Here is a 15221-nt window from a genome sequence, read left to right as displayed (position 1 = left end):
AATTAGCTATTCAACTACTCCCACAGGGGGAAATCAAATTGTACTGTGACCAGATTAATTAAAATGCAGCATGACTTGGGCAAACCCTCACTCTGATGTATGCATGTGGTATGACAAAGTCTCCAGTGGGAATTATTTAAAGTATAGTATGACGAATTTTTCGCTTTGGGCACACCCCCCACTGGAACCCTAGAACCCGGCCTTGGCCGGGCTATACGCTAGTATGTACATAAAAAACCATTGTTTCAAAATTTCAATGTTAATACACTGCTGGAAATTTGTATGTTAACAGTTAATTAGGTAAATTTCTGGCGTTTTAAATAATTTAAATTGCTCGTTTGAATTACATAACAATTCCTTGCCTTGAATTACCTATGTGTCTTCACCCTGAAAGTTTACCTAAGTCCAGCTTTTCAGAAGTTTAAATTTTACGTCACAAGGATAATATCCCATATAAAAGACCTAAAAATCGTTAATGCTTGGACACAAATTACTGCATTAAGCGCAATATTTCTCCGTTCTAGTCAAACAAGAGGTCACCCTTTAAAGAAAACTTATAAATATATCTGCCTCACAATTTAAAATTCATTCCGTCACCGCTCACCCAACAGTAATCAACTAATATTAAAGGGTAGTGTAACGAGAAATATTAAAAGTATTTTTTTAGCCAGAATGAAAATTGCTGCTTTTTCCGTCATACTGGTCTGGATTTCGATTATGGGTCTAAATAAGCCCCTCACTGTGGACGCGGTCCCCAGGGTATTCACATATGCGTTTTTTAGTCATTAGTAAAACGATTTACAGTAAAGAATGGAATATCTTTGTTCGACACCTGTTATAGTCAGGCCGATATTAATTTCACGGTATTAAGATTGCAACCGCTTGGTATTAAAATTATACTTCGCCCCAAAAATTTCCTACCGATATGGTTAAACTTTCTAAGCTACTAAATACTACTTATCAATGCCACTGTGGTACCGTCATATATATGTATATGATTACCGCTTGGTATTATTTTTAGTTACGACTTGATTTCTAAGCGTGTTTAAGAAGTTTAATAGTTTTATTAATTAATTATTTTAATTCCAGCATTTGTACCCACCACCAGGCTACGATAATGATTATTACGATAACCATGACGAGGGCTATTTCATCGCTCCCTGGAGACGACGCCAAAACTGCAACGGAGATAACCAGAACTGTCACAAGTCGGGGTGGGGCTGCACCGCGCAATGTGATTGCTGTTGGGGATTAGTTTGCAGAGTACGCATCATTGGGGCTGGGAAACAATGTGGTTATTACTAGATTGTCATAAGGTATGGATTGCGGCATATTGGAATTAATCCTCCTCAAATTATGAAAGGAATTAAAATTTCATAAATTTTGCAGGAAATGCGAAAATATGTGTACTTGCTGATGAATCCAATGTCCAATATTTTTCCGATGCCTAGACTTGATGTCAACCATTCCCATAGAATGTGGAACAAAAAATGTAAATACTGCGATAAAAAATTGTTACGACTAAAAATTAATTCTAATTAATTTTTAAATATAATTTAATCCGTAAAATTTAAATATAACCTTCATGTTAATTTCCAACTCTCATTGATTCAGTTTTAGAAGCAAATGCATACATATGTAATAGAAACCCTAGTAGCACATACCGAGTAATACGCGTGTTAAATTGGGGTCAATTGGTGTATTTTTCGTAGTGGTGTATAACTCGCGAATAAACCAATAATAATTACGAGTTATACACGGTTCGGCGCCACGTGTATTGCCGCATATAAATACACGAGTTTTATTTGTAAAAAAACACGAGTTATATTTATACAAAACATGAGTTCTTAACTACGAGAAATCTCGTGTTATTTGCACAAAAAAATCCGAGATTATCACGTATGGTATCATATCATATTACATATGTTTTTACCCCCTGTCATCATCAAAAGCGGTAAAAGTATTATTGTGAAGAAAAATATGAAATATTTTGTTTTTATTTTGCAATGAAAAAAACACGATCTAGAAAGTTTCAAAGAAATGTTAACAGGAATTTGAAAGATTTTCATCTAAATTCGCGTAATCAAGATGTTTCGAAATCTGTTCCAATAAGTTTAGATCAGGGTAAATCTCCACCTCACAGTTCTACTTTGGAAGTGGATATACTCGCTGAATCATTTTCAAGTCTCGAAATAGATTGTGAATCAATTAACTCTATAACAAGTACTGAAGAAGATAGAGAAGATTTTGTAATCCACATCGGAGCAGAAATTAAAGACTGGTCAATCCGACATAATATTACAAACTCTGCAACAAGTGATCTTTTAAAAATACTAAGGTCACACAATTGTTTTTCTGAACTTCCAGCTGATAGTCGATCCTTATTATCAACCCCACGAGAGACTTCCACCATAACTGTGGCCCCAGGAAAATATGTGGCATTTGAGTGGGTGCGATATGTGAAGGATATTGTATCAAGAAATGTGACCAAGTTCCCCAGCAAAGTTGTAAATCTACAGATAAATATCGATGGAATTCCATTGACAAAAAGTTCTTCACAACAATTTTGGCCAATTTTGGGTGGAATTTTGGATGATGTATTTATTATTGGGATATATTTTGGAGAAGGAAAACCGAGTTCTGTCAACGAATATCTTAATGAATTTCTTAAAACATTTAAACTGTGTGCAGATGGTGTTTAAATTAATGATCAATTATTTACTGTTCGAATTAGTGCCTTGGTCTGCGACGCACCAGCTAGAGCGTACGTTCTTGGAACAAAATGTCACAACGGATACAAATCATGTGGAAAGTGCACAATTAATGGACTTTATTTTAAAAATCGTGTTACATTTCCATATGAAGAGTGTGCAAGACGAACCGACGAAACATTTCGATCAGCATTAGACCCAGCTCATCATAATGAGTGTACTATAATTAGAGATTTTAATTTTGATTTAGTTGATGGTGTTCCGTGCGAGTATATGCATCTAGTTTGTTTGGGCGTTGTCAGAAAGCTGCTCCATTTACTAATTAGAGGAAAGAAGTGTCCAGGAAGACTACGGCCACACGAAATTGATAACATATCACTTAAACTTGTGGGTCTCGTTCGGAATATCCCATCTGAATTTGCAAGAAAACCTCGTAGATTAAAGGAGTTGGACAATTGGAAGGCTACAGAATTCCGTCAATTTGTGCTCTACACAGGACCAGTAGTTTTGAAAAATAACATTCCAAATGACCAGTATGAACATTTTCTCTGCCTCCATGTGGCCATATCAATTTTGGCTGACAAAAATTTACATAAAACCTGCAATGATTATGCCAACGATCTACTACATTACTTTGTTCAACATTTTGGAAGATTGTATGGGAAAGAAAATTTATCTTTCAATATTCATGGTTTATTACATTTAGCGAGAGATTGCTTAATTCATGGAGCATTGGACGACTTCAGTGGGTTTCGCTTTGAAAATCAACTTCAAATAATAAAAAAATTAATCCGTGGTCCATCAAATCAGTTGTCTCAAGCACACAGGCGGTTAATCGAGCGGGAGTCACAAATCAGTGCAACACGAGGTGAGAAGCTTGGAGCGACATTTTTACACACTTTCCAATTTGATGATTATTTTAATATCCTTCCACACCCAGTGCAATATTTTTCGAAATACCTGCATCCCAAATTTTCCTTTCGAGTCGGGGTTGCCAACAGTGTGTGTGAACTTGTGGGAGGGGATATCGTAGTGGTCAAAACATTTGCAACGCATAAAGGGGAAAAAGTGTTGCTTGGTAGAAAATTTAAAGAAGTAGTCGACTACTATAAAAAACCTTGCTCGTCATCACTAGTGAATGTTAAATTAGTGTCGTCGCTTGACTTGCTGTGTAAATACAAGGTGGAAGATATTCAGAAAAAAAGTTAGTTCTTCTACCTTGTGAGGAGAAATACTTGGCGATTCCTTTACTCCATACTTCTAAGTAAAATTTCTACAATGAGTGACCCCTACTTTGTCATTGTCAAGTTCCAAGATACGGAGGAAATTGAGGTCACGACGAGTTGCTGGTTACGTGAAGGTGGCAAAAAATGTGTGTGGCCGAATTTTAAATCATCTAATCGTACTGTTAAGGCTGCAAGTCTACACGAGGCGGCAAAAAGTGATTGGTTAGTTTATGATATAAAAATTGCTGGAAATGGTCATAAATTCGGTAAGCTGACGTAATACTTACTTGTTAGACGGAACATTAAATGCTAATATGGATAATTTTCTTTTTCTTAATTTTAAACCGGTATTATTTTCAGCTACTTATCATGACGCTGTTGCAAAGTTGGGGGCTGTCGTCCGGGAGAGTGATGCTGAATTGACTAGTGACGCAGACAAATCTCGTAGGAGGGCTAAGAAAAACAGTTCCAGCGATGAAGACGGGCACAGTGATGGCAGCTTCAAGACCAAAAGAGTTTCATCCCCTCCAAAGTTTCATCTTACTCTGGGTAGCTTTATATTGAGAATTTGGGAATATATTTATTAATTATACAATTAGTAAAATTTTTGTATTGATGCTTTTAGTCAACCCGGAGACAATTTCCAAGAAGGCGACTAAATCGATTAAGAAAACGAAAAAAGATGCTGCCTCAACATCGCGTCAAGAACAAGTTTTCGCGAACGATCAAGGCCCCAGTAGAGAAGATACGTCGGAATCTCACCCTTTGGAAAACAAGTCAAATGTTGAGGCCCGGAGCCCTACGGTTTACGATGAAACTTGTGTCACTAATTGTGCCGGAAATGGAGAGGACGTTTCTTCTTTGAATGCATCTAATCCAATTTTGGGAGGTGAGTTATATTTATTATGCAACTACGATATAAATAATACGTATAATGTATAATAAAAGTATAAGAGAACTATATTAACAATATTTCTTTTTCACAGGATCCCAATTTGAGAAATATATGGTTAGAAATATCGCTATTTTGAAAGCTCAAATTCGACAACTTCAAGAATCCCTAGATGCCATACTTGTCGCACAGCAGGTTAAGACTCCAAGGATAGCCCGTGCAAAAGTGGAACATGATCTTCCATTGAAGACAAAAGAAGAGGTCGATAAATTAGAACTTCATTATAAGTCAGATGACAAGAAGCAAACATTGGTAAAAAATATTAATATATTTTAATTATGCATAGACGAATGGAGAAATAATTGCTTTAATTGTTCACCAGATAATTGAGTTGGGTCATCGAGCTCGTGGCAATAATCCGAAATGTACCCGCAAGGTGTTGTCAAATCTGTGCGATGACAAATTGGCAGAGCATTACAACTGGATTGGATCACGAGGAGAAAAATATGCTTTTCGTGAGAGTTGGATGAACGAGATTGTACTCGGTAAGACATACGTGGATCAAATATAATTATTTCGTGTAAAATATTCTTAATTCAATTCGAATTGGTCAATTCTAGATGCTGTTCGCCGTAGTTGTACATCAAATTCAGTCACGGATACGGAAATTGAAGAAATAACAAAGACGTGGTTGAAAAATGTACCGAAAAGAATTAAAAAGTCTTCCAAGAAGATGTAAGTCCACAAATTATATAATAGCCACAATTACTATCTGTATAGAATTTTAATACATTGTTGTTTTTTGACCTAGTGCTCGTGCTCACAATGGAGGGGAAGGTAATCAAAACGGTAATCTGCAGGATGACCAGAACGAATCCACCGATTAACTCACACTAATTACTTTTTAATTACATACAGTCTACTATTTTAGTTGAAGCTGTGACATATTATTCTAGTATTTGAAATAAATTAAATTTCAAAACAAATTTCAAATTGGTGCTTATTTGGAGTTATGAAGTAGAATTAACACGAGATAATTACGGAAATATGTAGAGGCACACTCGTGATTTTTTCGAGAAATACCTTAAAAAAACACGAGTTTGACACGTGTTGTACACGTTGGAATTGGCGACACTTCTCCCCAAATTTCCACCAATCGGACACCCAAAACATGACGTGTATTCCCCGAGTTTTTGGGGCTCGAAACCTGTGTTTTACACGAGTAATTCTCGATATTGTGCTACTAGGGAAGTATGTGGAAAAATGATAATAAATATTATTTCTGGTATTACCTGTATTTATTAATTACATAATGCATGTAGAACATATGTATGCTTATGTAATGTGTGTAATGTAGAACATATTTATGCTTGTTATACATGTGTAGAACAAGCAGGTGATTACATATGCATTTAAAATTAATTCAGTTTTTTTCTTCTTTAGAATATCTATATATATACTTCTTAAATTAAAAAAATAAGCCGATACAATTATCCCTTCGTTTTCCCCAATGTTAACAGGGCACGAAAGGTCCCTTTGATCACAGCCATTAAGAATTTAAGGACACTGATCCTCCTAAACGTGAGAACCCCTTCTTTCCCGATTATCAATGGTTTCTGAGATTTCCTATATTTTGCAAAGAATTTCGCTTCCGTTTTATTCTTGAAGGGCAACGTCTTCCACGATTTGATCGTCTTGATTGAATATTTATGAAATCTTCCCGCCACTTCGAGCACAACTGTCCATACTACCTGCATCACGATGGACCATACCGTCAACAGCATCTGCGCAAAACATTAATTTTACTCAAATCATAATTTCACATCAATTACGGGAATATCTCAAAAAATTCCACAAATATTTCTTCACTCAAAACTCATGGAATTTCTCAATAAGGGAAAAATATTCATTCATTATTTAAAATTTGAACACAAATATTCATTCATTATTCAGTATTTATTCATTTTATACCAAATTCGTCTTATTAGCTAGATTTCACAATATACCCCATGTATTAAGCATATGAGAAAAATGAATAAAAATTATTCTTTCGTCCTTCATGGAAATAAAATGAATAAATATTTATTCATTATTCATTCATTCAAGATTTTTGAGGAAATTATTTGCTCATTATTCATTAACTTGAATTATGAATGAATAATTTATTTATTCATTCTCTATTGATCAACTGAATGTGAACTTATGTTATGATTTTGAGTCCTCACCGTTGCAGATGTGTCCATGGTATGCCAATTTTTTAGCACCGCAAAATTACAGAATAGACAAAGATGAGACACGATTCCATGAATAAAGCCCAAAACTAGGCCCACACTCTGCATCATTTCCTTGTGAAGGAGGCGCGCCGTTGTAAATTCTCTGGCCATGTGATCTGCCTCCCGCAACGAGGGGATTGCCAAATGCGTCAGTGCATTCATATTGAATTCCCGCAGCACAAGCAGGATTGGAACTATGCAGAAATTTCATAGTCTTAAAATATTTACATAGTACGTTCCAGTGACAAAATTTATGGATATCATAAACAGCTTAGAACTTCGAAGGAATTATTGCTACAGTTTGGCGACAAATTGTAACCAAAGTGGCGAACATTAAAGTGACGCCACAGTAAATTAGTTACATGGACACTTTTACATACTGTAGTACAGTATTTTAAACTATTCAACTTAAATATTTCATGGCTATCTGGAAGGAAATTAAAAAAAAACTTACTCAGATATGTCGTCCCAAACACGATGAACAACATGAGGGCATACCAACAAACACACGCCGACCACGTTACAAAAATGAGAGATATCCCAATCATGACCAAGTTATCCTGTAATCCATACACGTTTGGAATACCATATCGCGGATGGATCGGATTGTCCGGAGAGTAGACGAAGAAAATGGTCGAGGAGATGGGACAAATTAGCGTTCCACTAACTTCTACAAAAACCATGATATCCAACAATCTCGAATATTTCTGAATCGTTTTCGAATATGGTATCCAACTTTCTATATATTTAAAAAAATACGCCACTGTTCTTATAGAATGAAGTATATTGTCACTAGGGACAGTACCGAGGTGTTCTTTCATTTGCCATACTAAAAAGTCGAAACTGCACTGTTATAAATCTGGTTTTGTTAGGCAGACATTGATTTCTCAGTATTAAAGTTGCTACCGCTTGGTATTACAACTATACTGGTCCGTAAAAAATTTACTATCGATATGGTAAAAGTTTAATACCGACCTATTACTACATGACATTAGTTATCAATACCGTGTTAGTAAAGTCACATGAATCCCGTTTGATATTATTTTAACAATAGATTTCTAAGAGTACAGAGACACTTCGGTATGCTCCCTAGTAGGCTGATTAAATCCACTAAATACTTACTCCGAAAATATGGAAAGTAATTCAAAATGTGGTTCGTTCCATTGATTACGTTGTCATGGTTCTGCAAAAGGCTCACCAATATCCCCACACACATAAACAAGATACCACTGAATCCATAGGCGGTGTGGAAATGTAAGTTTTTCTCACCGCCGTGGTACACCCACACTTTGTACGTCTGAATCCAAAGAAACGCCACGTATCCGGACATGATGACGATCGTAATGTGAAATTTTCTCCTTGATTTCTCCGTCGAATAAAAAAATCTTCCTTTTGTGTCGAAATGGGCGCTGAAACTGCCCACGGTGCTGCAAGCTTTCACCATGAGGTGGATCTGATTGAAAAATAAGTCGGAATACATTTCAAGTCGAGATTTTGGGAAAAATTGGAGAAAAAGTAAAAAAGTATTTTTTAAAAATTTTATCACAAAGCTTCTTCAGGGTTTTACTAAGGCGAATGTACTAACAAATTTCGATGAAGGCTAAATTACGCCGCACTATTAGGAAAATTCATTTTTTCATATATATATACGTGAATACTCAAAAGAGCATTGGGTTTGCTGTATAATTACCGTAAATACCAGACGAACTAATAAGGAGCAGTTTAAAAGTAAATTTTGTGAAGCTTAACGAATTGTGAAATAAATGGTAATTAAGTTTGATATCACATGATTGATCGGTCTTTCTGCTCTGGGGGAATTATGGAGAGTCAATGAGGGTGATTCCGTAATTATTTTGAATAGCCAAGTTCCGCAGCGTTTTTGATCAATATTTAAAATAGGGTTTAGTTACATAAATATGTACATCATATGTATATTCTATGCGCTATACTTTACTTTTAACTTCACAATACGATCCCTTTGGTACAAAATGCTAGAAGTAGGTGCTAGAACAGTTATATACAATTTTCAACTGAAAAATATATTTCATGGGACCCAAATTTTATTTATTTACATTAGGGTTGCCGCGGGTAACGGGTCGGGTACCCGTTACCCGCATACCCGCACGATTCTTGCGGGTACCCGTTATCTGCGGGTAGCGAGAACTACCCGCACGGGTAACGGGTAGTTCAGTTTTTATTTAATTTTCGTCAAAACTCAGTTCACAAAGCAAGTTAGCAGCTAGTTAGTCCATTTACCAACAAAAGCGTCAATTTATTATTTTTCCATTTCAAAATTTGTCATTTGTCAGCAACAAACGTTTATAGCCGGAGTCTCTTTTCGGAAGCCACGGAAGCCTATGCTAGCCTCAAATATATTTGACGTCCAGAAACTGCGGAGCAATTATTGTTTCTCAAGCATAGTTTGCCTGCTCTAAATATAGTAATAATTTGACTTGTATTTGTGTGTATTTATGTATGTAAGGCTGACGAGATTTTAACATGTTCGAGCCATACCAAGATTGCCCAGCGAGTATATAAAAAATTCAGGCCACAAATTAGGAATCGCGTGATACTTATCTTTCCGTTGAACGGCCCCTTCGAAGAAAAATATCGGCGGCAAAGTTTAATTTTCAAGTAAATGTTCCGTATTTTTTCCTCCATTAAACAAATACCATGGTGGACTTTGAACTCTCTATCCCATCCCAATAGTTTCCATTAAACGGGTCATTCAACGGAAAAATAAGTGTCATGTAATTCCTATTTTTTGGCTCAATTTTTTGATATATGTGCATAAATCGGTTTAGCTTGAAAAACGATTCAATGCAAGCCAAAATTGTTGGTTTCAAAAATAACGAGTGATATTTACGAGCAAATTATAGCATGCGTTACTTGCATAGCATTATCTTAAAGTACATATCAACCCAAATGAACAAATAATTGATCAAATCATATTTATTCTGAAGTTTGGTTAGTTTTTAACCTAATTCTCATAACGGGTAGCGGGTAACGGGTACCCGCACGGGTACCCGTGCGGGTACGGGTAGTTGTGCTGCGGGTAGCGGGTCGGGTAACGGGTAGCATTTTCGCTACCCGCGGCAACCCTAATTTACATACCTAAATCGATTTGGTAATACCACAATTTAAATTCGCTAATGCGACCAAGACTTACAAATACAGATAAGTTTAATTCTTACTATTAAATACAGTTTTTACAGGTACATACATAAATCCAACTTGAATGAAGAGCTAACTTACCCAAAAGTACTAAAAACAAGTTGGAAATAGGTAGATACAAATACATATGTATGTATGTACATAAGCGACATTAGCTGCAGATGGGTATGTGCACGCTTTATAGCTAACCATACACTCCAAGAAACCCGGTAACAAAGTTATTACCAGGCGGAGTATCTACGTGACTCTACCGCATGGTAATTTATTTATTATTGAGCGGTAGACATTTTGTTACCAAACCGGTAATAACCCCGGACGCGAAATTTGAAAACATTACCAGTTAATAACTAATTTTCTACTACTCAACAATCAATTAATTACCATGCGGTAGAGTCACATAGAAACTTCGCCTGGTAATAACTTTATTACAGGGTTTCTTAGAGTGTAGAGTGTACTAGTTGCATATTAATACATAGGTGCAGAAGGGTATACTTAAAAAAACTCATCAAGTCTGGTTAATTTTTTTTATTGCCCTCAAAATCCACGTCGTGAATACTTAAGAGTCTCAAAATGATAAATTTTACTGAACTCGATTTCCATAAATTTAGACAAACATTTTCATTTGAAATTTTAAATCACACCGTTTAATAAATCCAATTGTTTCTAGCAACCTTTTTGTTGTAGTATGTCATGATGGTAAAATTATCTTCAATTATCTGCATTTATTTACTTTTTGAAATTATCTAGTAACATATTGACATAATGTTTTTGCACACATTTTCTGTTTCTTGGACCTTCAATACAATCGTAAGTAACTGTTCACTCAATTTTAGCGCAGCACACGACCACCTCTTCCGAATCCATGACTGGAAATGCAGATTTAATGAACTTCATGGGATTGTGAGTTTCTGGAGATGGGGTGAGCTTAAAGTTTCTGAGAACATGACACAACATCATTTTTGTTTGCACCATGGCCATTCGGATTCCTGAACAGTAAAATAAATCAGCTCAAGTACATATCTAGACTGTCGATCTAAACAAATTCAGAGGATTTGTCTAGAGATGAGTCTGGTCGCGGGTCCAGGCAGCCTGGTTGACCCGAACTATCGGCGGGTTGGGGTATAGCCTGGTCCAGGCTATACCCCAACCCGCCGATAGTTCGGGCCGGTCGGTGTTTAGAAGTTAGCCAGGCCGAGTTTTAATTTGATCAGACTCACCTCTTGATGACACCAGCGTGCTAAAAATATGGCGCATAAAAAGTATATTCCGTCTGTTTCAAAAATAGGTTACGACGGAAATTTATTTAAAAATTCAAAAACGCGCAGTAACCTGTTTTTGGAAAAAGGCATAATTTACCAATACAATTCCTTGGTCCTTGACTAAACGGAAGAAACGTAAAGTCCTTATTTGCCCCGGAAAATCTTTCCGGATCGAAAACTTCCGGATTTGGATGGTATTCTTCGTCATAGTGTAAACCGTAGAGCGGAATGACAATGATATCTCCGGCTTTTAAGACAAGCGTAGTGTCCGGGACGGCGTATTCCTTTTTGCACGTGCGCGCTAACAATCCCACGGGCGAGTACATTCTCAAAGTTTCTGAAAAACGATTGAGGCATATTGAATTTTCCGGACTGGTAATAGTTTGCTTATGAGTGGCAAGTTTTCATTATCACAAGGATGTACTTCATTTCTACTGAAGGGTGGTCCAAGAAGCTGTATAGATTTTTCTTAATTTCTCTAACCTACAAACGGATCTTTTTTAATGCGAAACTTGCTGTTCGACGGCCCTTGTTCTTAACTTTAGGAATGCATCGCTTTTACCAGACAAAAAAAACAGGGACTTTTCTAGTGAGTATTTCTTGCAGTCATTTTTTAAAGCGTTCCAAAGCACATGAAAATCCGCAAATCGTCGAATGTTAAAAGTACATTTCCACGATAAAAAATCCGAAATAATCCAATCTGTCAGTATCTGATAACCTAACAGGGATGTCTTGATGTTTTACCACTGCCGGATCAAAATCACAGTTGCCCGTTTTGCGCAATGCTGAGATTTTTTAGAAGGAAGCGGAAAAAAATCAAGACATCCCTGTTAGGTTATCAGATACTGACGGATATTTCTTATAATATTTCCCAAATCAAATTTAGTTAGCCTCTAGATAGTTAATTTATTGGATTCTAATAGAACGACCATGTTGTATTAGGATTGGGGATTTTCTTGGTGGGTTAAGTTGTTTAACCGAGTTTTCAGCTTTTTTCTACTTTGGGCAATGGGTAGTTTTTCAAAGGTGCTAATGATATTAGGCTCTTGGCATGACTTTGAATATGTCCACCAGGATCTACACATATTTTATTAATTAATTGCAAATTTGTTTCACGACCAAATAATTAAAGCTGTTTTCTGTAACGCTTCCGATGTAACCTCGGCAGGAACAGTCTTGCCGGTACGGTACGGTACGGTACCTCTACTTCAACTGAACACGTTGGTCGCATTTTAAAAAATAAGTTTACAAAAAAAATCACAAAACAATTTTTTGAGTTACTCTACCAGATTTTGACGACAAATTTGAATTTTGTAATACCGCCTTTAAGGTGGGGTGGATTTAATTTTTATACAGCTTCTTGGACCACCCTGTATACGGTAATTCCCCTTACTGTCTTGCCAGTTAAGTCATACATAAATATATAGATATAGTCCGATCAGTAATGATTCAGTACCATTTTGGGAAGAAGGTACGCTAGTGTATGTGTGTAATAGTATGCAAGTATTGGTATAGAATCCGGCCCCGTGACATTACCGATGAGTAGGTGATACCAAAGTACTTACTTGCAAACTGCCCAATCTCTTTTCACAGATTTTATCTTGCATTTTGTGTTTTACAATTTATGATACAAAAATATAAAAAAAACTCAAAATAAGCAAACATGCATTACCGTTTATCACCATGTCGATATAGGTCATTCCATTAACTGCTGCAAAATTGAATTCCTCCCCGTTAGACTCGATCATAGCGCTTATCTCGTCCCTTAACTTGTCTTGGACGTCTTGATGTATCGCCAAAACATACGCGCCCATCGCCATCAGCGTCTGCGTCGTTTTGTAGCCGGGCAAAAGCATGCCAAACAAATTGGCCGTGATCCACTCTTCTTGATCTGGCCGATCCACGTGACCCCAGTACAGCTCCTGCCACGTGGAGTGGACGAGACCACCGAAATCATTCGAATTTTTATCTCCTCCAGAATTTTTCATATTTTCCTTCGCAATGTGCCCGTAAAATTGAACAATTTCCTTATCAATTACTGTAATCTTAAAATACGTCGCAATTCGGGGAAACAATTGAATTAAGCCGGGTTTCCACCAATTTGTGAAGTTATCAAATGAAAGAAAAAATTTGGCTGAGATTTGTTCAAATCGAGACGGTTCGCGCGTTTGAAGGGATGCCGTGTCCAAGCTCAGCGTTGAGGATCCCGCCGAATCAAGAGAAAATTTATGAGCGGCAATTCTGAAATCGATCCCCTTTTCTGAATCGTTATCCAACTCTCGGTTCAAATATGCCACCAAATTCTTTCCTAGTTGATTAGCCTGGTCAAAACTCCGCTTGACTTTACTCGGTGTGAAGGCACTCTCAAATTTTGCCCGGGTCTTCTTCCAATCCTCGCCTTGCATGAAGACCATCGATTTCGACACGATGTAATCCCCTTTTAAGCTGAGCAATGAATGAACCCTGTCAAAATTGGAGGCGTCCTTTACCAAAACTGACTTTATGAAGGATGGTTTCCTCGCTATGATGAAGTTGTGTCCAATAAAGTCACCCCCGGCGAAGTCAGCCTTCTCCTGTTTTACTCGATTATACAACTTCGTCCAGATCTCCGTGGTTCCAATCCCGTTAAGAAAATCGGTGGCGTAGCCGGAAGAGATGTCGCCGAGATAAAGGAGTCCATTGGATTCGAAATATTTCTGAGTTTTGGGATTTTTGACGATGTACGCGTACAAGGTGAAGACAGGTAGGAGGAAGTAGAAATAAATTAATGATAGAATCTTTTCTGTGTGAGACATTTTGGAAGACTGGAAATCGTGGGAGTTGGGCAATGTGCTTTACTAGGAATGAAACGAGGAAAACTGTATACATGGATATTTATCATGGGTAGTTTAATTTACTTTTTTGCATAGCTTGGCTGTGGCGCATATGTATGATGGATTGACCTCAAATTTTTTATGTCAAAGGTATCTGGGTGTACTCGATCCATAGTCGTTCGCTTTGTAGGAAAGTAGAAAATTGTGAAATTACTTGTAGATTACATGATTGGGAAAGAAGTATGCACTGTTAAAAATCCGGCAAAATACATATTTACATATGTATTTTGTATATACTACACACATACGTTGTGCTATTGATTTAGTTATAACTTCCTACCGGATTTGTATTAATTTGTTTGTAAGTGGTAAATTTTTCATTATCACAACATTTATAATCGGTGACACCTTTGTAACAAGTGCTTGTACTACATACAATGTAGATACTTACTCCGGTCAGTAATGACTTAATACCAGTTTTCTAAGAGTGTGCATAATTGTGCATGATTTTTTACCAGCTATGTAATCTGTTGTAAACTATGTTAATATGTACATACATAAGTAGATTGCTTTGAGGTTTGATGGGAATCCCATGGACGGAAAAAATGTGTTAGGTTTTACATTTTTTTTCTATGACAGATTTTCTAATCCTGCATATGTACATACATATGTACTTCCTTCCCTAGAAATCAAGTTTCCCTATACGATTTTAGCATGAGTATCTCTAAAGCTCACAAATTTCTCAGTGAAACAAGTAAATTAAATTGTTACATAAATAATTACATATGTAACTTATTTCGTTATACAACGATTAATATCTACCTCTAATGTTAAATGTAATTGACTTCATTACATCGAAAAGTTAAACTTATT

At 36.5% G+C, this 15221-nt stretch overlaps 1 protein-coding gene across 2 annotated transcripts; it reads right to left on the bottom strand.

Moving 5' to 3' along the window:
* Window positions 1-10786: 10786 nt before the first annotated feature.
* Window positions 10787-14351, bottom strand: LOC110849978 (cytochrome P450 6j1). 2 transcript variants are annotated; one of them, XM_022097463.2, is made up of 4 exons: window positions 13208-14351; window positions 11633-11872; window positions 11494-11546; window positions 11102-11262 (listed from the first exon to the last, which is right to left on the bottom strand). In XM_022097463.2, the coding sequence occupies exons 1-4, from the start codon at window positions 14328-14330 to the stop codon at window positions 11230-11232; spliced, it is 1449 nt and encodes a 482-aa protein (XP_021953155.1). In that variant the 5' UTR covers window positions 14331-14351; the 3' UTR covers window positions 11102-11229. The 2 variants fall into 2 exon arrangements, with proteins under 2 accessions (XP_035707577.1, XP_021953155.1); XM_035851684.1 differs by lacking the exon at window positions 11494-11546 and having other exon boundaries at window positions 10787-11262.
* Between the last annotated feature and the right edge of the window lie 870 nt (window positions 14352-15221).

This window comes from Folsomia candida, unplaced genomic scaffold (assembly GCF_002217175.1).
Source record: "Folsomia candida strain VU population unplaced genomic scaffold, ASM221717v1 Fcan01_Sc005, whole genome shotgun sequence".
NCBI lineage: Eukaryota > Metazoa > Arthropoda > Collembola > Entomobryomorpha > Isotomidae > Folsomia > Folsomia candida.
The sequence above is the reverse complement of the archived record's forward strand: the minus strand, read 5'-3'. Positions and strand labels throughout refer to the sequence as shown.

Excerpts from the sequence above, each read along its gene's own strand:
- LOC110849978 (XM_035851684.1), bottom strand. The coding sequence starts at position 14,330 with ATGTCTCACACAGAAAAGATTCTATCATTAATTTATTTCTACTTCCTC. Across the intron at positions 11,873-13,207 it reads TATCGACATGGTGATAAACG|AAACTTTGAGAATGTACTCG; the intron begins GTAATGCATGTT and ends ATCGTTTTTCAG. Across the intron at positions 11,263-11,632 it reads AGGACCAAGGAATTGTATTG|GAATCCGAATGGCCATGGTG; the intron begins GTAAATTATGCC and ends TTTACTGTTCAG.